General features: G+C 49.5%; 1 protein-coding gene across 1 annotated transcript in view; it reads right to left on the bottom strand.

Moving 5' to 3' along the window:
- Positions 1 to 25,985, bottom strand: part of MAP7 (microtubule associated protein 7) — a 175,546-nt gene that overhangs the window by 8,845 nt on the left and 140,716 nt on the right. The window contains exons 9-12 of the mRNA XM_060240007.1: positions 16,300 to 16,397; positions 15,177 to 15,451; positions 7,772 to 7,955; positions 5,892 to 6,069 (exon numbers count right to left, since the gene is read on the bottom strand). Of these exons, the coding sequence (XP_060095990.1) occupies positions 5,892 to 6,069; positions 7,772 to 7,955; positions 15,177 to 15,451; positions 16,300 to 16,397 (735 nt within the window). The remainder of the gene's footprint in view (positions 1 to 5,891; positions 6,070 to 7,771; positions 7,956 to 15,176; positions 15,452 to 16,299; positions 16,398 to 25,985) is intronic.

Below are 25,985 nucleotides of genomic sequence, written 5' to 3' on the forward strand. Positions count from 1 at the left end.
CTTGCGCTGGTACGAAAGTCTCGTGGAAGGCTTCCTGGCGTTGAGGATGACGTTGGCTACATCCGCGGAGAGGGAGGAGGGCGGATTCTCCACGCTGTCAAGGCCAGGACCTGCGGGTTGTGATGTAGTATCTGGCCGCTGGCCTGCGATAGGAGATCGTTCATTAGAGGGAGACGGCGGTAAGTGTGACCAGACATTTGCAGTAGCCGCGTGAACCATGGTTGTCGTGGCCACCAAGGAGCAATTAGAATACAGTCCGTGCCGTCTCGTGAGATCTTCATGAGTACCTTGGTTAGTAGGGGGGTTGGAGGGAAGAGGTAGTGGAGGGGACCTCTCCAAGTTTGTAGAAATGCATCCCTGCCCCTCCTGGTGTAAAACCGAGGGCATTTGGCATTGTCCGTGGATGCAAAGACGTCCACCTGGGGTGTCCCGAAACACCGAAAGATGGGACGAAGGTAGGTCGGGTTGATGGACCACTCGTGGTCGTCTATGCGCAGTCTGCTGAGAGAGTCGGCCAGAACATTCTCCACACCTGGGAGGTGGATGGCAGTCATATAGATGTTGTGTTTGACACACCATTCCCAGAGAAGTATGGCTATGCGGCAAAGTCGCAGGGATCTGGTGCCCCCTTGCTTGTTTATATAGAAGACTGTTGCCATATTGTCTGTGGAGATCTGAACGTGGCGACCCCCGATGAGAGGGAGGAACGATTGGAGGGCCCTGTGTACAGCAATCAGCTCTAAGCAGTTTATGTGCATGTCCCTTTCTGAAGGAGTCCAAAGACCCCTGACAGTTCTGCCGTCTAAGTGGGCTCCCCAGCCCCACATGGAGGCATCTGTTGTCACGGTAGCTGTTGGGGGGGTTGGTAGAAACGGCATGCCCGCAAGAAGGTTGTCGGGTACAGTCCACCAGGTGAGAGAGAGAAGTGCTCTCTGGGGAACGGTGAGCAGAGTGCTCTGAGGTTGCACGTGAGGATGGTAGGCACGTACAAACCATAGCTGAAGTGGCCTCATTCGTAGCCTGGCGAAGAGGAGGACTGCTGTAGTGGCGGCCATCAGGCCTAAAAGGCGTTGGATAGTGAAGGCCGTTTGGGTGGGTTGTAGCTGAATCGATCTGGCGAGGTTGATGATTGTCAGCGCACGGTCCTCCGGGAGGAAGGCACGATGGAGGGAGGTGCAGAGATAGGCCCCTATGAAGTTGAGGTCCTGAGTTGGGGTGAGGTGTGACTTGATGGCATTCACACGCAAGCCTAGAGCAGATAGGAGGAGAAGAGTGGTGTGGAGATTGGACTCGAGCTGCTGCTGTGTCGAAGCAATGAGGAGCCAGTCGTCGATGTAAGGAAAGACTGGGATGTTTCGGATCCGTAGGGCAGCCGCCACCACCGCCATGCACTTGGTGAAAACTCTGGGTGCAGTGGAGAGACCGAACGGTAGGGATGCGTACTGGAAATGATCCTGGCCCACTGCAAACCGGAGATACTTCCGATGTTGAGGTCGGATTGTGACATGGAAGTAAGCGTCCTGAAGATCTAGGGAAGCCATCCAGGAATTCTTTGGAATCAAGGGCAAGATGGACTGCAGAGAGATCATTCTGAATTTCCTGTACTCGATAAATTTGTTCAGCTTCCGAAGATCTAGAATAGGACGCTTGCCTCCATCCCTCTTGGGGACCAGGAAGTATTTTGAGTAGAAACCCGTCCCCCGATGTTGAGGGGGAACAGGTTCTATGGCATTTTTCTGGAGCAAGTCCAGAATCTCCTGATGGAGGTGAGGAGACGGGGGGGGGGTAGTTATAAAGTAGTGGTGGTGAGGCGGTGAAGTGAACTCGATTGCGTACCCTAGGCGTACGATGGTGAGTACCCAGGAATCGGTCGTGATAGAGCTCCAAGTCCGATAGAATGGGGAGAGACGTGTTGGGTAGGACGGCTGCATGGGAGGGAAGTCAAAGAGACTGTTTGGTAGAGCTGGAAGACTTCTTGGTTTGCTGAGGGCGCGGCCTCTGGTGGAAAGGAGGTGTTTGTTGTGTAGGCCTTCTTTTCCAATAGTCGCCCTGCTTGGGAGAACGTTGGCGTCTCTGGAAGGCTGGCTTCCAGGACTTGTTGCGATTAAATGGTTGTGAGGATGGTTGAGACACCCCCAGGCGTTTGGCCCTCTTACGACCGTCGTCGACCGAGGTCAAGACCTCATCGGTAGAAGCGTGAAAAAGGCCAAGGCCGTCAAAAGGAAGATCCTCTATTTTCTGTTTGATGTCCGGTTGCAGATTGGTGGACCTAAGCCAAGCATGACGGCGTAGGGCGACGGAAGAGGCGAAAACTCGGGAAGAGCAGGAGACCGCATGACGAATGGAATTAATTTGTTGCTTGGAGACCCTGGATAGTTCGGCGACCAGGGAGGAGGCTGTTTTCTGAGAGGTGTCAGGAAGCGAGGGTATAAGTGGTGTAAACTGGTTGGCCAAATTAAAGGTGTAAGCGGCAAAGTATGCTAAATAATTATTGAGCTTCGAGTTGGTGGAAGCCAGAGTAAAGATTTTTCTTGCTAAGGTGTCTAGTTTCCTTCCCTCACGATCCGGTGGTGTGGGATGTCTGGAGGGTTTGGCCTTAGTGGCCGAATGGACAATTATGGAATTCGGTGCCGGATGCGAAGCTAGGAACTTGGCGTCGGGGGCATGGACCCGATAGAGGGAGTCGAACCTCTTTGAAGCGGGGGGAATTGAGGCAGGTTTATCCCAGGCCTCTCGGAGACCCTCCAAATGCACGGGTAGCATCGGAAGTAAGGAGCCGGGTGGGAAGTCTGACTGCACTAGGTCATGTACCATGTCCGACACCTTGGGGGAGTCCGCTGGGAGTGGTATTTTCAGCGCTTCCGCCATAGAGGTGATCAGGTTGAGGTACGCCTTGGATGCATCCGATGGAGAGAGCCGGAGCTGTTGCGCGGAATCAGAGGGTAGGGAAGGTGTGTGGTCTTCCGAGTCCGACGAGTCTGAGGACTCTCTGTCAGATAAGGAGGCCTCCCCCAAGGGAGAGGGTGGAGGTATGAGCGGCTCCGAGGTGGGAGCTCGAGGTTCTGAGGTTTTGGCAGGAGATCTGGGTGGGGTGGCCGGGGCAACGGACACAGTAGCAGAAGCTGTGCGAGGTGCAGCTACGTCCCGGTACCAAGGATGCTCCTGATGGTGTCTAGAGGGGCCAACTTCCTGTTCCAAGGATCGAATGCGGTCACGGAGTCGAGGTGAGTACTGGAAATGTCTTCCAGGAAAGTCACGGAGTCGAGAGGGATGATCATAATGGAGACGAGGTGAGTCGTCGCGTCGCGTCGGGCGCGTATGACGGGGTCGAGGTGAATCCCCGTAACGGATCCGTGGAGTGGAGACGTCGCGATGCAAGTAAGGCTCCGACTCCTGGTATCTAAAATGAACGTCCGAATCGGAGGGCGATCGGGAAAGGGGACGGAAACGACTGTGTCGAGGTGAAGGAGATCTAGAGAAGGGCGAATAGTCATACCGCCTTCTAGAATGGTAATCATGCTGCTCAACGTAAACGGAAGATCCGGAGTCGTGGCGGCTACGCGGTGAACGTGACCGAACTAGAATCCGATGGGAGGACACTTGGGTTGCCGATTCACGGAATAGTGGCGAGACTGCGACGTCCCGGAAGGATCCTGGCCTTAGAGATGAGCGCAAGTAGGTCTGAGTCGGGTCGGTGGTGCGGTCGGGTTCGAGAAACTCGGAGGGTACCAGACTGTGCACCGAAGGCGATCGCGACCGGATTGGAATTACCTCCACGGCCGTGGAGGTATGTGGAGTAAGTTGAGGCATGTCCATGATGACATCCGCCGGGGTTGATAATTCAGGCGGCAGGAGTGGTTGAGTCGAGGTGGACTGGGAAGTCGAAGCCACGGAAGTCGAAGCCATAGCGTCCCGAGGTTTTACGGGCGCCGAGTGCGACTGGTGAAGGCTCTTTAGAACCGAATCCGCCGATTCGGGATGCCGAGCCGATTCGGAATGGCGAGGTTTCTTAGGGGCCGAATCCGGAGTCGCCGAATCCGAATGCCGAGGTTTCTTCGGCGCTGAATCCGATCCGGAATGATGGCGCTTTTCCGAAGATTTGTGGCCGGTCTCAAGGTGCTTTTGAGATCGTTTCCCGGACTTGTGCGGCTTTTGAGACTGAAGCGCGGCCGGGGTAGCCGAATCTCCCGCTCGAGGTGGGGGAGGCGGCGGGTCAGAAGTGGGCATAGCCCGCAAGGACCGTTGAAGGAGGAAGGCCTGTAGTCGCGCAGCGCGGTTTTTGCGTGCCTGCTTGCCGAAGTTTGCACAATGAGGGCAAGACTCGACTCGATGGCCCTCCCCAAGGCAGAAAAGGCAATGGCCGTCTGTGGTGGGGATTTTGGCTCCACAGTGCCTACAGTTTTTGAAGGTAACCTTCCCTTCCATACGCTCCGGACAGGGGCGGGGGGGGGGGAAGGGTAAGAAAGAAAGGAAAGGAAAGCGCAGAAACGGTTCCTCTGTTTTTGTTTTTTGTTGTTGTTGTTTTTAGGGACGAAGAAAATTGGGGAAAAAGAGATACGATACCAGATGAAGAGAGAGAACGAGGCCGAGAAGAGACGAGGCGAGCTAGGAGAGAGCGCAGCGAGGAAGGTGTTGTCCGGGCGGCGGAAAGGAAGAAACTGAGTGGGATAGGCGCTCCCCCCCCGCTCCAGGCATGCGCGGTCGCTGCCTGCTCCCCAGGGCGGGAGGGGAGCGCGCCAAAAAGCGCTATAGGCGAGCTATTGGAACTCCGAGGAATGGATTCGTTGCCTACGGCAAGACCCATGTGTGGGACTGCACAGAGACCACGAAGAAGATTACTAGCCTCTCTGAGGGTAGACATTAGCAAGGCCCCATTATGACTTTAATGGGCACTAGGTGTTTGTGCCTTTGTGGGCTCCTTGCTCCATAAAAATGTTAAAAATTACATTTTATGACTCTGTTGGTATGAAGACAAATATAATCCAGGTAAGATTATATTCATTTTTATACCAACACAGTCAAAGTATGCATTAGGGCTGTGGGGATCTTTGACCTAAAAGTTCATTTCCCTTCTGATTTTAAAATAAATTAAAACATTTTTGTGGGCCCTAGACACTGTGCCTACTGTGTCTAATGGATGTTGGTCCTGGACATTAGTCTGCTGTTATTCTTGATGTGTGTATCTAACACTTAAATGCTTCCCCTTTTAATCTAATTACAGAATTGAGTATTGTTTGTAAACAGCATGTTTAAGCATTCAGGGTAACCGATAGAAGGAATATTGCTGAACTCTCATCCTGTATAGCTTTACACTGATTACATTCCACTGGCTAGTCTTGGGCTTCTTTTGGTGGGCAACCAGTTCTGCGGGAGGACAGGAGGAGGCAGAAGCATTATCAAAAAGCCTTTAGCAGCTCTCCTCCTGCTAGTCCTTGAGATCACCCTGAGAAAGAGCTGAGAAAGGTAAAATGCCAAGCTGCACTTTGAAACTGGAAAGCAAGTATATATTTCCACTGGCAAGGGAGAACAGATATAATTGACTGGCTCCTAGCCAATCACAGACTGTGCCTTGACAAAGCACCATTTCAGAACCTTAAAGCAATTACAGGAACATTACATGGAGTGTTATGAGAACCAGCCCAGTCCCATAATTTAAAAGTATCACACCAGAAAAAGGAACACTTATGCTGATTCTCCAATATCGCCATGATGCTCATTGAGTGAATTTGGATAGGTCTGTCTGTGTTGGGTTTGGAGAGTATATGTATTTATAGGCACCTGTCTTCCTGCCTTTCCCTCTGATTTAGTGTTTCCACATCTTCAATAAACCACACACTCATCTTTTATCTATCTTTGCAAGCAACCACAGACATTGGAAAATTACAGCACACCTGCTTCTGAAGCCGTTCCATTTCCTCCCTCTCTTTCTGTTCTTTTTCTTCAGCCAGACAGCGCAGTGCTTCTTCTTTCTCCTGCTCCAGTTCTGCCTCTCTTTGCTTCTGCTCTGCCTCTTCCTCTCGACGAGCTCGCTCTTCAGCTATCCTCTGTGCCAGCTCCTCCTTCTTTTGCCTATAAGCATCCAGAACAGAATCAGACATATGAATGGGACAAGGGGCTTGGAATAACAGAGTTCTATAGGATTGTTTTGAGAAGCAAAAACTTTGAAAAAAAAATAACTATCTTAAAAGTTCAGAGGGCAAAATTTAAACTTCTGAGAGAAAACTGCGCCTTTCTCCTCTTATAAGATCAGTGGGCTTACAGGGATTTCCCAGGAAGTCTCCCATTCAGGCACTGACCAAGCCCAGACCTACATAGTTTCAGCATGGACAGGTTGCCGCCTTGTATGCTCTCCTAACTAATCCTGGGACCACAACAGCAGACCATAGTGACCGCTTTACAGAAAAAAATGGGAAGAGATGCTTCTCCACTATAACTCAACTCTTAGAAAGAGACAGAAAGGTAATAACTGGATATACTGCTGAGTTTGCCATCTCTCCATGGAAAGACTAGACAACCCAAGGTACGGCCAGTAGATACTTCTTACAGAACTATACTTCCTCACATGGCAGAGAGTGGGAGACATGCACGGAGATATTGATGTGGAGCCCTTTAAATCAAGTAGTCTCCCTGGACATGCAGCTATCAGGGCCGTCTTTCTGAACATTTAAACCTGTTCCCTTATTTCCAAGACAGTTTAAAAACATAGCTCTTTTACTATGCTTATGCCCAGATGGAAATCAATATTTCTCATCCTTAAGACAAAAACTACCAGTAAGTAGATTATTTGACTAGTGAGATGACAGTCTGATGCACCCTAATATCAGCGGCGAATCTCTTCTGCAAGGGAAATCAAATTTCAACTGAGCTGGAAGAGTTGGGAATCAAACATCTATGCTGCAAAACCCTAGCCACTACATTTCTGCCACTGGACACAACAATGCATGTCATACAAAGAAGTGTTTGCTTCAAGAAGTAGGCATTGTCTCATGGGAATGAAGGAAACCACACAGCTCCACTCTTGGAAAAAAGTGGTCCATAAGGAAGCACTATATACAACAGGTGGTGTCTTACAGTTTGATCCACAAACCATTAAAGGGAAATATTCTGTACTAAGCTCAGTTATTTCCAATGGCAAAAAAATGACTAAATTTGCTAAAGTTAAATGACAAACTGATTCAGCTAAGTAGAAACACTGGGATACAAGTCTATTTACTCTCCTTGATAAACCACTGCAGTTAATGGCTGGGATCCAAAGACAGCATAAGCCAGCTCCACTTGCTCAAGGGAGACTTGTGCTTGTGTTTCTCAAAAAGCAACTCCTATGTTACATAGCAATTGCTTTTGAAACTGAGGCTTTCACAAGAACTGTGTGATTTGGTACATGTTCAAGAAAAGGTTGCAAAACCCCCACTGCACATACCCAGTCCTTGGGACATGCTTTAATTAGCTTTTTGGATCCCAGCCAACAAATTCAGACAATTCAAAATGCAGAGGTTCTTATTTCTCTGGGCTGCAGATCACATAATACCTGCAACAGCTAGGACAGTGGCAGAAGGGCAGCTACTCAGCTGGTGTAACACAGTTCATTTCCATCACTTACAGAAGACAGGTGGATATTTAGACAATATTGATTGCACAGCTCAAAAGACAACAGGCCTTTGATAAGCACCTTTTTTGGGCCTCATCAGCTTTAGGGTCTAAAACATGCAAAGGAATATTAAAAAATATGATAAAGTGCATCTGTTCTGCTCAGGAACTGGACAGTGGTCACCTTTCAGCCACTTCCCTCTCCCTTCTTTCTTGCTCTTCCCGTTCTCGTTGTTCCCGGGCTAGTCGTCTTTTTTCAGCAAGCACCCTGGCTGCTTCTTCTGGGTCTGTTGTCCCTGCAGAAGGTTTGCTGCAGACAGGAGACGGTGAGGCAGCTGAAGCAGGAGGGGACAGAACTGGGACAGCACCTGAAAAAACAGGTTACTCACCTGTAATTGATGATCTTCGAGTGGTCATCTGTGCAGTCACACACATGGGTTTTCCCGTCAGGACGAACCCTACCTCGGAGATTTTAAAAGCTAGCCTAGGCGTTATTTTTGGCGCGCACTCCCTTCCGTCCTGGGGAGCAGGCATCCACTGCGCATGCCTGGAACGGGAGGGAGGCGCCCCACCCACCCAGTTTCTTTCCCCGCCGCCGACATAGTAGATGAGCGGTTGCAGAGTACCAGTGGCCAGCAGCGGGGATGGTTGGGCGGGCGTGTGTGACTGCACAGATGACCACTCGAAGATCATCAATTACAGGTGAGTAACCTGTTTATCTTCTTCGTGGTCTCTGTGCAGTCCCACACATGGGTGACTGATAAGCTGAACTGCACGGTGGTGGGTGCTGGCACTAGAGTAGGAGAGAAAAATTAATGCAATGTTAATGCAAATCAGTCAAGCAAGTATTGGACTCCAAGGTAAGTTGGTACTTACCGGATCCAGATCGTATCTTAGTCGAAGATAGAGCGGAGTACTGCCTGTCCAAAGGAGGCATCTTGCCTAGCACGAACGTCCAGAGCGTAGTGCATAGCAAAGGTCGAGGTGGAAGACCAGGCGGCGGCAGCGCAGACGTCTTCCATGGAGACCCCTCTGGCTAAGGCAGATGATGTTGACAAAGCTCTTGTAGAGTGAGCTCGTAGTGTAGTTGGAACCGGCTGCTTTGCTAGTCTGTAACACAGCTTTATAGCAGCAACCAACCATTTCGAAAGTCTCTGCGTAGATATCTTTTGTCCCTTATTGTGCCGTCCATAGGCCACAAAGAGTCTGGAGTCCTTCCTGAATGATGCTGTTCTATCTATGTAATAGGCGAGTGCCCGTCTAACATCTAGGCAGTGTAGGGCTTCTTGGCCCTTATCCGTAGGACGTTGAAAGAAAGCGGGTAGAGTTGTGATCCTGTGGAGGTGAAACGTGGATACTACCTTAGGCAAGAAGGTAGGATCTGGTCGTAACACTACCCTATCGTGATGAAAAATGGTGTAAGGCGTGTCTGCTCTAAACGCACAAATATCGCTGGCTCTTTTAGCGGAGGTGAGTGCGACTAGCAGCGCCGTTTTCCACGAGAGGAAATGCAAAGGGATTGAAGCCATGGGTTCAAAAGGTGGTTTCATTAGCTGGCTTAATACTAGAGATAAACTCCAACTGGGGTACAGTTGTCGTGATGGTGGATGCAGGTGTAAAATTCCTTTCAAGAAGGATTTCGCAGCGGGGTGTGAAAATACAGACCGTCCTTGTATGTGAGGGTGAAAAGCTGAGATTGCTGCCAGGTGCACCTTTAAAGACGAATGAGTTAGCCCCTTTTCAGATAATGACAATGTATAGGCCAAGATTTGAGGCATAGAGGCAGACAAAGGTTTAAAGTTATGCTTGGTTGCGTAGATGGAAAATCTTTTCCATTTCATGGAATATGACTTTCTCGTTGATGGTTTTCGTGCATTTAATAGGACGTTTCTCACTCCCTCAGGGAATTCTGAGAAGGTATCCTCCAAGCCGTCAAGCGGAGTCTGTCCGGGTCGTGATGAAGAACCCTGCCGTTCTGTTGTGAGAGGAGATTCTTGGCCCGGGGGAAGTGATGGTAAGTATTGTCCGATAGGAACAGGAGCGTTGTGAACCATGGTTGGCGAGGCCACCACGGTGTGATTAGAATACAATTTGTATTGTCCAGTTGAATTTTCTGTATTGATCGTGTTATCAGTGGAAACGGTGGGAAGAGGAAATGTAATGGACCTGTCCATCTCTGAATGAAGGCATCCCCTGCAGATTGTGGTGAGGGCGGACCTCTCATAAAGAAGAGAGCACATTGTGCATTGTCTGGTGCAGCAAACACATCTATTGATGGTGTTCCGAATTTCTGGAACACTGGTAGGAGGTACTGCCTGTGGAGTGACCACTCGTGGTCGTTGATGAGGTACCTGCTCAATGTGTCCGCTTGTGTGTTCTGGGCACCGGGGAGATGTACTGCAGTGAGATGGATCTGATGTGCGATACTCCAGTGCCAGAGGTGCATTGCTCGCTTGCAAAGACGGGTAGATGCAGTCCCTCCTTGCCTGTTTATATAGAACACAGTCGCCACGTTGTCGGACGCTATTTGAACGTGACGGCCGTGAAGAGTTGGCAGGAATGATTTCAGAGCTCTGTGGACGGCTAAGAGCTCCAGGCAGTTGATATGGAGCGACTGTTCGTATGGCGTCCATTGCCCCTGGACTGAGAGGGTGTTTAGATGGGCTCCCCAGCCCCACCTTGATGCATCTGTTGTGACTACCGCTGACGGGCTTGGTCTTAAGAATGGCATGCCTGTCAGCAAATGATTTCGAACTGTCCACCATCCCAGAGAGGGAAGGATGTTGTTTGGGACAGTTAGGAGGGTTTGTTGAGATTGGTGTTGGGGACGATATGCACGAACAAACCAGATTTGTAGGGGCCTCATACGGAGTCCTAACATGCGTTGAATGGTGAAAGCTGTCTGTTTTGGCTGTTGCATTATTTCTGTGGCTAGTGTGTGAATAGAGGCTATTCTGTCTGTTGGGAGGTACGCCCTGTGGTCCGTGGTGCAGAGGCGAGCCCCTATGAATTGAATGTCCTGTGAGGGGATTAAATTCGATTTTTGCTGGTTGACTTGGAGACCCAGGTCTGCTAAGAGTGCAAGGGTTATAGCAATGTCTTTTTCCAGTTGTGGCCTTGAAGGCCCCACAAGGAGCCAATCGTCTATGTATGGGTAAGTTGCAATTCCGCGCTGTCTGAGGTATGCAGCGACCACCGCCATACACTTTGTAAAAGTCCTGGGTGCTGTGGAGAGTCCGAAGGGAAGCGCTCGAAACTGATAATGTCTGTTTCCCACGGCAAATCTCAGGAACTTTCTGTGGCCTTGATGGATTGTTAGGTGAAAATAGGCATCCTGTAAGTCTACCAGCGCCATCCAAGCATTTTGAGGGATTAGGGGCAAAATGGATTGGAGGGTGACCATCCTGAATTTTCTGTGGTGGATGAACTTGTTGAGAGCCCTGAGGTCCAAAATCGGGCGCTGACCTCCATCCCTCTTGGGGACTAGAAAGTACCGGGAGTAGAAGCCTGTCCGATGGTACTGATCTGGGACAGGTTCTATGGCCGCCTTGGCCATAAGAGTGATGATCTCTTCTTGGAGGGGAGGGGATGGAGGGGTTGCAACAAAGTGGTGTCTTGCAGGGGGAGAATGAAACTCTATTGAATAACCTCTTAAAATGATATTCAGGACCCATTTGTCTGTGGTAATTAACTTCCAGTTCTCGTAGAACGGTAGGAGTCTGGAAGTGTTGTGAGGTGGCAGAGGTGGAGAGTCAAAGAGACTGCTTGGATGCAGTTGCAGTCTTTTTAGGTTGTTGTGGTCTTTGCTGCCGCTGGTTAAAAGGTTGCTTAGATGGTGGAGCCTTACGCTTCCAGTATTCCGATTGTCGAGGGGACCTGGAGCGTTTGAATGGCATTGGCTTCCATGGTCTGGCTTTGTAGCCCTGCTGTTGCTGTTGAGTCACACCAAGTCTTTTTGCCCGTTTGCGGCTGTCGTCGACTGTGGTGAGTATGTCGTCTGTCGTGGCATTAAAAAGGCCTTGGCCGTCGAAAGGGAGATCTTCGATTTTGAATTTAATGTCGGGTTGTAGGGAGGAGGAGCGAAGCCAGGCGTGCCTTCTCAAGGCAATGGAGGCAGCCATCGCCTTGGAGGTGCATCCCACGGAGTGACGAATGGTATTTATCTGTTGTTTGGAGACTCTATTGAGCTCCTGTAATAATGTGCATGCCTGTTTTTGAGCAGGTTCTGGTAGAGCCGAGACAAGCGTGCCCAGTTGGGAGGACAGATTGTGGGAGTAAGCAGCAAAATATGCCAAATAATTATTGATTTTGGCGTTTGCTGTGGAGATGGAATACATCTTCCTTCCCAGTGTGTCCAATTTCCTGCCCTCCTTCTCCGGGGGTACAGGATGACGAGTCTGCTTCGATTTGGAGGAAGAGTGGACTATCATCGAGTTCGGAGCCGGGTGACTGAAAAGAAACTTCGACTCCGTAGCTTGGATCTTGTATAGGGATTCGATGCGCTTTGACGTGGGAGGAATAGATGCCGGCTTGTCCCAGGCTTCTTTAATGGCATCTAGATGTACCGGAAGCATCGGCAGAAAGGAACCAGCAGGTAGGTCCGAATGGACCAAATCGTGAACTACATCCGTGACCTTGGGCGCGTCCGATGTCAGCTTTACATTAAGAGCAGAAGCCATGTTTGCGACCAAGTCCAGATATGTTTTGGCTCCGTCGGATGGTGACAAATCTGCAGGCTTTGCAATATCTGAAGCTGGGGATCCAGGAGAGGACATCGATTGCATCGAGTCCGATGACGCGTCGGATTCGACATCGGAGTTGTCAGGTTCGGGTGCTTGCGGGTCCGGTCTGGTTGGACTCGTGTTCTTAGGTTTAGAGGTCGAAGTGGAAGGAGTCGGAGATGGCTGTTTCGTTGGTTGCTTACTCCGTTGGACGGGAGTTGCTTCCTTGGATTGGTTCCTGTGGTGATCTGCACGGTACCGAGAGTGGTGGTAACCGCAGCATTGATGGGAATCCATTGATGGAGACCTCGAGGTGTAGTAGCGTCTTCTCGGGGACATGGATGGAGACCGAGATCTCGGGTTGTAGCGATAGCGGTCCCTCCCCCTGCTAGGGGATCTCTCCGGGAAACGTGTATGATGGTACCGATGCCTCTCGATGCTCGGAGATCTGGCTGGGAATCGATGAGTATCAAAGTACCGATGAGTATCGTGTCTATATTGGATGGGATTCGACATATCGCGGAACGATCTGGGGTTGATGTGTTGTTGAGTCCACTGCAGCGGGTCTCGGATCTTCTCCAGCAAAGGGTCTGGTATGGATCCTTGCAAAGAAGGGGATCGGGACGGAACCGGGATAACTTCCTCCGTCTGCTGATGCGGTGAGTCCGTAAGCGGAGTGGCCGCTTCCTAGGTATCGGATCCGGGTGTGGACGGATCACAATGTCTGTCAGGCTCGTGTTGTTCCGAAGGTTTGTTCGGAGCGGTAGGCTTTTTCGAGTCCTTCGGGTCGGTAGATTTTTTCGGTTCCTTCGGGTCGGTAGGTTTTCTCGAATCCTTCGGGCCCTTCGGATCGGAGTGCTTGTGTTTCTTGGTGTGCTTCCCAGTTTTCAGTTTAATAGGCGCGACCGTTTGTTGTGACGTCTTCGCGCCGTCGCCGGTTTTCGCGGCATCGCCGGGCTTATGCTTGCTGGGAACAGTGGCCACTGAAGCTGCCGACCTTGCGCCGTCCCCTTGGGGAGACAGAAGGGGAGGCGACTTACTTGTAGTAGAGGATTGCGACATTTCAGGGTGAAGCACAGACTCCATAAGATGACTTCTCAGTCTAGCGGCCCTGTTTTTCCGCGCCTGTTTGCCGAATTGAAGGCAATGCGCACAGGCGTCTACTTTATGGGCTTCTCCCAGGCAAAATAAACAAAGTGAATGTCCGTCCGATGTAGGGATTTTTGCCCTACAACGCGAACACCTTTTAAAGGTTATTCTACTATCCCTTCCTTCCATACGCCCGGGGGGGGAGGGGGGGTAGGGGAAGGGAGGTCTGAGGTAAAAGCAGGAAAGATATTTTTTTTCTTTTCTTTTTTTTTTTTTGAAGAGTAATGAAGAGTATAAGAATATAAGAAGGAAAATGGAATAAAAAGAGAGGAAACGACGAAGAAGCGAAGGCTAGGTTCTGAGGTAAAAGAGGAGCGCAACGAGGTAAGACTATCCCGGGCGACGGTTGGAAAGAAACTGGGTGGGTGGGGCGCCTCCCTCCCGTTCCAGGCATGCGCAGTGGATGCCTGCTCCCCAGGACGGAAGGGAGTGCGCGCCAAAAATAACGCCTAGGCTAGCTTTTAAAATCTCCGAGGTAGGGTTCGTCCTGACGGGAAAACCCATGTGTGGGACTGCACAGAGACCACGAAGAAGATCAAGGAACACACCTTTACATTCTATTCAGTCAAACTTTTATATTCTGCCTTCTCCCCAAGATTCCATGTATCAATGTGCAAAAAGACAACAATACACATCAAATATATTAAACAGAAGTATCCAGTTAAGCTAACAAATGACAGTTACCAGCAGCCATGGAATCAATAAAGCAACACAAATGTAAGAACAAGCTTGCGTAGAAGCCCTATAGAAAAGCTCCACCTTTTAAGACATTCTACAACTTTGTATGGATGGGGTCTCACAAATTTCCTCAGGAAGACTGCTGCACAGTGTGGAAGCAGCAGCAACTGCAAAGACTCAAGTGCAAGGAACAGAATATACCATTCTATGACATACTGAGCAGGGATTAGTCATGAATGTAACTGGTTAGATAGGCTTTTAACAGTTAAATGCATGATCTGTATCTTTAAACAGCATGGGATCTGTGACCTGTGCACCACAACTATTTATTCACCTTCTTTTAGAAGACAGATTGATATACCAATGAATGGCCTTAGTAATTCTGATACCCTGGGCAAATGTCAGAGAAGGCATCCCAGAATCAATGGGTGTAGGGGAGGCAATCAGGGCAGCACATCTCCCACAGTTTTGGTCAGGCATTTCTCAGCCTAACATACCTCTCATGGTTGCTGATGTGATAATAAAAAAGAGAAAGGAAGAATGCCGTAAGCTTGCTTAGGGTCCCACAGGGGAGAAAAGCACACTATAAAATATCTAAATAAATATTCTCAGAAGTCCAGAGCAAGATTGATGCAAAAGCTTCAAACCTGATTTAAATATCCACCAAGGAACAATGACATTATAAGAAAGAGAACTTCTGAACATGTGCAGTCATGTGACTGGGCAATTTGCCAGCCAAGGCTAGAGTTTCTCCTGACTTCACTCACTCATTTACAATTGCAGCTGGGTCCCAGCAACAGTATTTGCTCCCACTGCTCAGGAAGTGGCTTGTATTGCTTGGCCCTTGGCAGCACAATGGGCATGAAGCACTTTGAATATTATTGGTAACATTACTATGAAATCCTTACACTTTTCCCCCCTATCACAATTACTTCCAATTTCAATAAACCAAAATGGCACTCAAAAACTGCACAGTGGACTGGGAGCTACACTGAGTGAACAGAGAAAGACACAACCCAAGAGGAACACGGTGAGTCTTACTATGCATGGTCTCTGGTTTACTAGGTTCTTCTACATTTGCAGCCTCTCTGAGATTTGGGTTTGCCTTCCCATTGCCCGTCTCATCTTCAACTGCCTTCCGAAATTCCTGATTTTTTTCTTTTTTCTCATTTTCCTTTTTTTTTTCATGTTTGACAGGTCGAATGTTGCCAGGAGAAGGAGGCCGTTGCTGAGTAGAGGAGAATCTGGATGATCCAGGTGTTGTGGTTACTTTTCTGGGCGTTCCAGGCAAAAAAGGCAAAGACCTGGAGGCATGCCTATTTCAACCACAACGACAGAAATAACAATGCTAATCATTTTTTTTGTTTATATCTTACCGATTTTTTAAAAGCCTACAACAATTAGCAGTGTCTACATTTCTTCTATCACATGAAGGTGCAATCCTAAACAGAATTATTCTGGTCTAAACCCACTGAAATACTGGAGTAACTGAACAGGACAACACTGCAATTATATTTATCAGTTTTAGTTTTCTTTAAGTTTATATGGAGGTCACTGAAATTATCTAGCTAAAATACTTGTCACCATGAAAATACCTCTGTTTAAGAGTTATTATGGAAGGTTAAAACGCTTGGGGCTCTTGAGCTTGGAGAAACGTCAATTGCGGGGGGACATGATAGAGGTTTACAAGATTATACATGGGATGGAGAAAGTAGAGAAAGAAGTACTTTTTTCCCTTTCTCACAATACAAGAACTCGTGGGCATTCAATGAAATTGCTGAGCAGTCAGGTTAAAATGGATAGAAGGAAGTACTTCTTCACCCAAAGGGTGATTAATATGTGGAATTCACTGCCACAGGAGTGGTGATGGCTACAAGCATAGCCAGCTTCAACAGGGGGTTAGATAAAAATATGGAGCAGAGGTCCATCAGTGGCTATTAGCCACAGTGTGTGTGTGTGTACTATTAGCCACAGTATGGCCACTATGTGGCCACTGTGTGACACGGAGTGTTGGACTGGATGGGCCATTGGCCTGATCCAACATGGCTTCTCTTACGTTCTTATGTTCTATAGTTCTAACAAAACTTGATCAAGAGAAAGGATCAAAACAGCTTGATCAAAACAGTTCTCAAAATGAGGCATATTCCATCAAGAAGTTACTTACCAAGCAGATGATTTACTTCTAAACGCAGAAGGTGAACGAGCCCTTTTTTTGCCAGGATTAGAGAATGAGAGGCCCCTCTCCTTTTCTTTTCTGTTCGCCTAAAATGTAACAAAAAGGATAAAGCAGCCATATCACAATTCATGAAAATAAATATTTCTGGATGTTTTGTTCATCTTAAATTTAATTACAGCATTACATAAAGTTAAGGTTATAGCTGTCCCTCAATAAGGTTGTGGGGAAAAGAAAAACTTTATGAAGTGAGAAGGATTTTGACCAGTGGGTTGCAGTATCTAATATGGACTGATAATGCTACCAAGAAGGTTAATTTTTGAGGAAGGACCCTTCCTAATATCCATGTCTATTTAATTTGTATTCCTGTATCACACCTCCAATTCAGTTTGCAGTTTTGTTTTTGTAGTGTATTATGCAGCAGTGCCTTTCAAATAATTTAATTTGTACCTGCAGCACTTTGGAGCCTATGTCTCCCTACTGACAGTCACATTACTGGAGTTGGGAGTAAGCAGTGAAGTGGCCAGGTTTGCAGATGACACAAAATTGTTCAGGGTGGTGAGCCGCCCTGAGCCACTTGTGGGAAGGGCGGGATATAAATCACGAATAAATAAATAAATAAATAAATACTAGGGGTGTGCATTCGGTTCGGCCGAATCAAAGAAGCCGCCGAATCACCCCTGATTCGGAAGTATACGGCACTGTATACTTCTGAATCCAATTGGGACCCATTATACGGGAGCCGTATAAGGCTCCCCGTATACTTCCGAATATATATTTGGAAGCATATGTAAGTCCATGGGAAAGGCGCTTCTGCAGCCTCAGGGGAATTGCTTGCTTCATTTCCCGCCTTTGGAAGCCTTTTCCCACCTCTCCCATAGCCTCCCTGGGATCAGGGAGGGAGGGGGAGGGGGAGAGGAGCCCCAGCAGCCAATCCAAAGCATGCATTTGCAAAATGCATTTTGTTCTTTTGTTTACTTGGGTATCCAAGTAAACAGTGTTCTCTGGCCAATCAAAGAGCAGTGCTATTTTTTGAAACTGCTCTGTGTAGTGCCAGAGAACCTTTTTAAGGAGTCTGCCTGGATTGACTCCATTCCATTGCTGCTGTGTTTGTGAGAGAGAGAGAGAGACTGTGCTGCGCTGGCCCTTGGCCTCAGCTGCTGCTGCTCTCTCTCAGCCTTGCCTGACCTGTCTGGAGTAGAGAAGACGTCTAAGATAACACAGTCTTGGGGTTCTTGTTTTTATTTTAGTTAGTAAAAGGACTTTTTAAGATTCAGAGTCCCTTTACTTATCCAGATTTGGGTGGGTGAGTACTGGGTAGCTTATTTGGGGTTAGGGGGTTCTGCTGGGGGTGGGGTCTGGGGTGGGTGGGGGGTTGCCATTTTGCCCATATCTTACTTTAGTGAGAGGACTTTTAAAAGTGCAGTTTCCTTTTACTTTTCCTGATTTGGGTGGTTTGGATTTCTTGGGGTTAGGGTGAAGGGTTTTTTTTGGGGGGGGGGGGGAAGGGATTGGTAAAGTTTCTGTATTGTTAAAAGCCAAGTTTTTTACTGTTTGAAAAGGAGTCTGTGTTTGATTTGTTGCTGCTGTGTTGTGCTGCTGTTTTCTTTTCTCTTCTGGTTCTGGTTCTTTGGGGTGGGGGGGGGGGCGCTGTTTGGCCTAATTTCCATTGTCCTATTGTCCCTTTTCCTGGTTCTGGTTTGGGGGGGGGGTGTTGTTGACTGATTTGGCCTGAGGTTTTTGTTGAAAAGGACACTTTTTTAACAGTTGAGTTTGTTGGCCTTTTCTCAGTGATCTGTTTGGATCTATTCACTGTCGCTGTGGGTTTTGAATCCTCCCGTCCTATTGTCTCTTTTCCTGGTTCTGTTTTTTGGGGTGGGGGTTAAAAGTTAAGTTTCTTTCTGTCACTTTTTTTTTTTAAATTACCTCTGGTTGTGTGGGGGTTGGTGTGTGGGCTGGGTCACTTTCATGTTTTTATAGTTATTTTTTGAGTCTGAGGGTGCTTTTGGTTTGGCTAGGGCCACTAAATAGGCTGCCCCACTAATAAGGGTGTTTTTAGGGATTGTGTTTTTTGAAATTTTAAAAAAAATTAATCCAGTTTAGGGCTTTATCTTCTTTCAAAATTTAACTAGGCCAGATAGGGGTGATTTAAAAAGATTTTAGGTTTCTCATAAAAGGCAGCATGACTACTAGGCCACATCAGGCTCCCTTTTAAAGAGACTAGGGTTGCAGTGCATCTTGCTTTCAGCCACTGAAAGCTGGTGCATCCTTAGATTTCCATAGGGTAAACCACAGCTTCTCTCAAGTTATAGGGGGCACCTGATTTCTAGTTTGCAAGGAGATCAGGTTTGCCCCAGGATCTAGTCAGGAGAAGTTTAACTAGGAGAATATAACAAGGATTGCCTTCATCTCAAGGTAGCCTTTTAAAAACTGGAGCCAGGTAGAGGCAGGATCACCTAGTCTCCTAAACTTTACCAGACTACTACTACCCCAACCCAAAGGACAGGTTAGGGACCAAATAACCAAACAAACAAGTTTTGGTGGGAGGGTTTTTAAAAAGAAGACAGGGCACATGTTGGTTCAGGGTACAGAGCAGTGAGTTAGGTTTGTAAAAAACCCCACTCTCAGTTCAGGTTGTGTGAGACTGGCCAAGGGTGACATGAGTGACAGGCAGCAGAAGAGGGGCCCGAGGGCAAGGCCAAGGAGAAGACTAGAGGGGTGGAGAGGAGAGGGAGGACCTAGGTTTACCCCCCACCTGTGCATAGGCTACTCCACAGCCACCTTCCAGCACTCTGACCTCTGGCCGGAGTGTGATGAAGAAGAAGGCCCGCCTTGGGACCTTCATCGAGGATGCTGCTGGGGTGTCCCCAGCAGAGGTGCCATTAGGTGCTGGCACTGAGCAGGGGTCTGCTGCTCAGGCAGTCTCTCCTCAAGCTGATGTCGCTCGGCCTCAGCAGCCGGAGGAGGGGCAGCAAGAGCAGCCCTCTTTGGAGATGAGCTTTGGGGACAGTTTTCTGTCCAAAACCATCACCCCAAGGAGGATGCAGAGTGTCGTGCAGGAGCTGGAGGAGAAGCTGGTTGAGGAGAACCAGCCCCCTTCTTCGGTTCCTTCGGGCACCAGCAGCCCTTCAGGGGATAGCCAGGAGGGGAGGCCGCGTGGGGTGGAGGGGGAAGAGATGGAGAAAGACGAGGTGCCTCCATCTCCACCCACTCCCCCCCCCCGGCAGCCAGCCCCTCTTGCCACCCCGAGACACGATGTGGAGGTGGCTCTGGACACTCACAGGAGGTGTCAGCTTGGCATCCATACACCTCCGAAGTCTGGAAGCATTTCCAACTTATGGAGGATCCACGCTATACGCAGTGCCAGCTGTGCAGGGCCCGGATCAGTTGTGGGTGGGACCCTGCCCACTTGACTCTGGGGGGGATGCGGAACCACCTGTGGAAGCACCACCTGGCAGTGCTTCTTAAGGGAGAGAAGAAGGCTGCTGCTGGGGTGCCCAAGCGGCCAACACCACCCAGCCAGGAGGTCTGTCCCATTGCGACTACCTCCAGAGCTCTCCAGGAAAGTTCTATGGCAGTGAAGGGATGCCAGCCATTTCTGCCTGAGATGTTTGGTGGGGGTGGCACCTGTGTGCCAAGAGGAGGAATCAGGTATGGCAGGAGGGTGATCGCCTGAAACCTTGCCAGGTCGGTCGCCCATGGGCTTCCATTTTCAGTGTTCGAGAATCCTGGGGTGCTTGGGTTGCCTGAGTACCTGGCACCCTGGTACAAAGTTCCTGCTAGAACCACCATTAGCAGGACCATTGTGCCAGTTGTTTTCAGGGTGACCAGATCTGTGGTGAGGGCACATTTGTCCCGTGCTGACGGGGGGACTGGTCATTTCACCTCAGATATCTAGGATCCCAACATGCGTTCGAGGGGTATCTCTCCCTGACTGAGCATTGGTGGCAACCCAGAGAACTGCAGGGTGGGGGTGGCACTGGCAGCAGCGGCAGGAAGGGTCAGGGTTATCAGGCTGGCTATTGCTGGGCCTTGCTGCATGCCGAAGCAGTTGACATGCCACACATGGCGGACACTCTCAGAGCCATCCTCTCATGGCAGTTAGAGGGCTGGGTAGGTAGCGGGGACGTCGCCACGGGCTTCGTGGTGACTGATGGTGGTTCCAACATCAAGGCAGCTGTCCAGCATCAGGGCCTACAACGCCTTCCTTGCGTGGCCCACCTTCTCCACCTCGTGGAGCCAGACGAAAAGCCAGGATCATTGGTATCTAGCCACGACCCATGAGTACCGACTTCTGCTCCAGAAGTGTTGGCACATCACGGGTCACTTCTCACGGAGCAATACGGACTCTTATCTGCTGCGTGAGAAACAGACACTGACAGGCATGCCAGGGCACCGCCTGATCAGTGACGTCAGCACACACTGGAACTCCACCTGTGCCATGCTGGAGTGAATGGTGGAGCAGAGAGCAGCCCTGGATGCCTTTGTCTCTGAGACGAGGGTTTTTTGGGATGAGAACTGTCTAACGCAAGAGGATTGGGTGGTCATTTCTCAGACTGTGGAGGTTCTTGGGCCCTTCAAGACCCACACAGAAATGCTCTCATCTGACACAGCGAGCATCGCATGGTCGTCCCCATGGTCCACATGGCCCGTGAGGACCTGGCCTCGTTTCTAGTGCCAGCTCAAGGCCGTGCAGACGTTCTTCCAGTGATGCATGCCCTGGTTGTTAGGCTGCAGGAAGGGCTTGAGGCCCACTTTCATACTTTCACCCAGGATAAGGTCTACATGATGGCGACCATGTTAGACCTGTGCCTTAAAGGCACAGTTGCTGAGCGGGCCAACGAGCTCGATCGCTGGTGAGACGAGCTCTCCCAGAAGGTCGAGAGTTGCAGAGTCAGGGCGAGCCCAGTGCCGGTAACTGAGGAGGAGGGGGGTGGAAGCATTCACCTGCCACTTCCACTGCTGTTCATCCCCAACCTCCCTGGCTAGGCAGTGTTTCCCACCAGACTCACGCCACGAAGAGTTCTGAGATGACACTCATCGGGCGGCTTGTTGGACCCTCTGGGAGTGGTAAACCCCTGAGAGCGGAGACGGGTGCTGCGATGGTGAGGGACTATCTTTAGGAGCCCAACGAGTCGCAAGAAACTTCTCCTTTGGACTACTGGGTCATGAAGGAGGGGGTCTGGCCGGCCCTCTCCTCCTTGACCAAGGCATTCCTCTCATGCCCACCGACGAGCGTGCAGAGCGAGCGCGTCTTTTCGCATATGGGCGACATTGTCTGCCCACATTGCAATTGCCTGCAACCCTGGACAGTTGAGCAGTTGGTCTTCCTGAAGGTCAACTTGCCTCTGTTCGGCTCCCCAAACGTAGACTTTGAGAGTGAATTAAGTGAGCACCTACTTGTGCCTGCATCCTCTCTTGGCTCGCGCTTGGGTTGTAAAACGCTCTCCCACTAAAAATAGGCTAGAGTCCAAAGACAGTCCAAAAACTCACTCACAAATTGATTGACAGTGCATCCCCTGCCCCACCCCTCATCCATCCCCAAACTAAAAGTGAATGCTGGTTTAAAATCTGCAAAGCAATCCAAATTTCCCCAGTCCCCATCCACACATGCCTAATAATAATGAAAGGGCCATTGCAGCCCCCAACTGTAACCGACAGCACCCACAGGCCTAGCCAGGATAACCTAGATTTTTTTCAGGGGCAGGAGGAAGAAAGGGGGAGGAGCCAGTGATGATGACAGGCAGCCAGCAGCAATACCAATGCTGAGGTCCCTCTAATGGGACAGTGATAGCTGGTGTGTTGCTGCTGAGCTGAGAGAGAAGGAATGGTTCCCTTCCTCTCCCACAATCTGAGGCCCTCCCAGTGATCTTCCTCATTTGGGGTGCAACTCTGGCTTGCCTCCTCAGGGTGCACCCTGGGTAACACAAAAGAGCCTGGACCAGCCAACAATCCATCACTCAAGGTAAGTCTAAATGTTTCTTGCTTTGTGTCAGATACAGAATGATGTGGAGCTAGGTGTGGTCCACCGCTTCTCTTGTTTTGAGAGTCGGGTTATTTGGGGCAGGGCTGGAGAGCTGGCATCTGTAGATGTGGCAGGGAAGCTGGAACCTGGGTGAGAGACCCAGAGCCAGCATGCTTGTTGTGCTTGGCCAGCTCTCCCCGCGTTGTTTGGGGCAGGGCTGGAGAGCTGACACCTGTAGATTGAGTGTTCTGTGGCAGGGAAGCTGGCACCTGGGTGAGAGACCCAGAACCAGCATGCTTGTTGTGCTTGGCCAGCTCTCTCCATGTTGGGGGATTTGTAGGGGAAAGTCCCCTGAAGGTCCCCTGGAAATTTGGGGGCTCTCCCTCAAACCCCCTCCCCTCCAGGCGGCTTCCAATATACCCTATTTTGCCATTGATTTCAATGCCCATAGGGTACAATCGGGCCGTATATTTGGAAATAGCTGTGCATCTACCACCATATATGCGGCTATTACGAGTACCCATATTCGGAAATATACGGTATTCTGATTTTTTTGGCCCCGTATATTTCCGAATCCGATTAATTCCATTTTTTTTTGTGCACACCCCTAGTGAGAACCAGAGAGGATTGTGAGGCACTCCAAAGAGAACTGTTGAGGTTGGGTGAATGGGCATCAACGTGGCAGATGAGGTTCAGTGTGGCCAAGTGCAAAGTAATGCACATTGGGGCCAAGAATCCCAGCTACAAATACAAGTTGATGGGGTGTGAACTGGTAGACTGACCAAGAGAGAGATCTTGGGGTCGTGGTAGATAACTCACTGAAAATGTCAAGACAGTGTGCAATTGCAATAAAAAAGGCCAACACGATGCTGGGAATTATTAGGAAGGGAATTGAAAACAAATCAGCCAGTATCATAATGCCCCTGTATAAATCGATGGTGTGGTCTCATTTGGAATACTGTGTACAATTCTGGTCACCGCACCTCAAAAAGGATATTATAGCATTGGAAAAAGTGCAGAAAAGGACAACTAGAATGATTAAAGGTTTGGAACACTTTCCCTATGAAAAAAGGTTAAAACGCTTGGGGCTCTTTAGCTTGGAGAAACGTCGACTGCGGGGTGACATGATAGAGGTATACAAGATTATGCATGGGATGGAAAAAGTAGAGAAAGAAGTACTTTTCTCCCTTTCTCACAATACAAGAACTTGTGAGCATTCAATGAAATTGCTGAGCAGTCAGGTTAAAACGGATAAAAGGAAGTACTTCTTCACCCAAAGGGTTATTAACATGTGGAATTCATAGCTACAGGAGGTGGCAGTGGCTACAAGTATAGCCAGCTTCAAGTGGGGGTTAGATAAAAATATGGAGCAGAGGTCCATCAGCGGCTATTAGCCAGTATGTATGTGTGTGTGTTTGTGTGTATATGTATGTATAGGTGTGTGTGTGTATATACACACACACATACTGAGGCTCCGCGCCTGTCTTCAGATTTAGTACTGGACCACTTCGACCCACTCAGCTTGGAGGAAGTTGATGGAATTCTCTCTGCTGCTCGCCCAACAACATGTGATTTGGACCCTTGCCCCTCTTGGCTGATTAAATCCTGCCAGAGGGAGCTTAGATGTCCTTTACGGGACATCATAAATAGATCCCTCCTAGAGGGGCATTTTCCAACGCCTCTGAAAGAGGCCTTGGTCCGCCCCCTCTTGAAAAAACCTACAGCAGACCCGGCCGAATTGGCAAACTACCGACCGGTGTCCAATTTACCATTTTTAGGTAAAATTATCGAGAGGGCAGTGGCGTTACAGCTACAGAGATTTCTAGATGACGCTTCTGTCTTAGACCCGTGCCAGTCTGGCTTCCGACCGGGCCACGGGACGGAGACGGTCCTGGTCGCCTTGGTGGACGACCTCCAGCGGCAACTGGATCGAGGCGGCGCGGCAATACTGATGTTATTAGATCTGTCGGCTGCGTTTGATACAGTCGACCATCGGTTGCTGATCCACCGCCTCGCCGACATAGGGGTTGAGGGGCTAGCCTTACAATGGCTTTCCTCCTTCCTCATGGGTCGGGGACAGAGGGTGGCGATTGGGGGTGAGCGATCCCAGAGGCGCACACTAGACTGTGGGGTGCCCCAGGGAGCAGTTCTCTCCCCGATGTTATTCAACATCTATATGCGCCCCCTCGCCCAGATTGCCCGGAGATTTGGGCTGGGTTGCCATCAATACGCAGATGACACCCAGCTCTATCTACTAATGGACGGCCGGCCCGCCTCCGCCCCGGGGAACCTGGACCGGGCTCTGCGGGCTGTTGCAACGTGGCTTAGACTGAGTGGGCTGAAGTTAAATCCAGCGAAGACAGAGGTTCTCCATGTGGGTCGTGGCACTCTGGGGAAGGAAATATCTCTCCCGGCCTTTGACGAGGCGCCGCTAAAGACGGCGCAGCGGGTAAAGAGCCTGGGCGTCTTACTGGAGCCTTCATTATCAATGGAGGCCCAGATAACAGCCACTGCCAAATCAGCCTTCTTCCACCTGAGGCGGGCGAGGCAGCTGGCCCCTTTCCTAGAGCGTCAGGACCTAGCAATGGTGATCCACGCGACGGTCACCTCAAGACTGGACTACTGTAACGCTCTCTACATGGGGCTGCCTCTGTACCGGACCCGGGAGCTGCAGCTAGTGCAGAACGCGGCGGCCAGGCTGTTACTTGGTCTCCCAAGATGGGAGCATATACGGCCGGGGCTGCGCGGACTGCACTGGCTGCCAATCGTATACCGGATCCAGTACAAAGTGCTGGTCATAACCTTTAAAGCCCTATATGGCCAAGGACCGACCTACCTGAGGGACCGTCTCTCCCCAGAGAGCACTGAGGTCAGTGGGGAAAAGCAGACTGAATATCCCTGGGCCAAAAGAAGTTAAACTTCAAAGCACCCGCACTCGGGCCTTTTCCGTTGCGGCCCCACAACTCTGGAACCAACTCCCAGAGGAGGTGCGGGCCCTGCGGAACTTAGACCAGTTCCGCAGGGCCTGCAAGACCGCCCTCTTCAAACAGGCGTTCACCAATAACTGAATTAATGTTTACCGCCAGATTAATAACGTTTACCGCCAGTGTTGATTTAGGAATGTTTTAATTAATTATCGATTATTGACTGATTTTAATGTGAATTTAATGTGAATCTTAATGTGAATTTAATGTTTTTATTACTGTATTGTTTACTTGAAGTGTTGTTAGCCGCCCTGAGCCTGCTTCGGCGGGGGAGGGCGGGATATAAATAAAATTTTACATTACATTACATACATTGGCCATTGTGTGACACAGAGTGCTGGACTGGATGGGCCATTGGCCTGATCCAACATGGCTTCTCTTATGTTCTTATTACCCACCAGGGAGTTAAGAACCCAAAGCAAAGCAGTCCTCCTGCTTAAGAGAACCGAACCAACACTTTTAGTATCTGTGATGCATGCTAGCTATTACTCTTACCTGTCTTGTAGCTTTATTGTATTCTTTTAACCACTGGTACAGAATAATCACTGTAGATAAATAGTGAACCACACCATGTCCTATGTTCTATAGGAATTTGATAACAATTTTCCAACTCTGAAATATCCACAGTTGCTAGCCAGTTTGATTGGGAGTAGGCTGCTGGGAAGTCAACTATGAATAGAGAGTAGTGAGAACCTGAGCATTATGTTCTCGAGATGCATCTTAATGAC

The sequence above is a fragment of the Heteronotia binoei genome, chromosome 1 (assembly GCF_032191835.1).
Source record: "Heteronotia binoei isolate CCM8104 ecotype False Entrance Well chromosome 1, APGP_CSIRO_Hbin_v1, whole genome shotgun sequence".
NCBI classification, from domain to species: domain Eukaryota; kingdom Metazoa; phylum Chordata; class Lepidosauria; order Squamata; family Gekkonidae; genus Heteronotia; species Heteronotia binoei.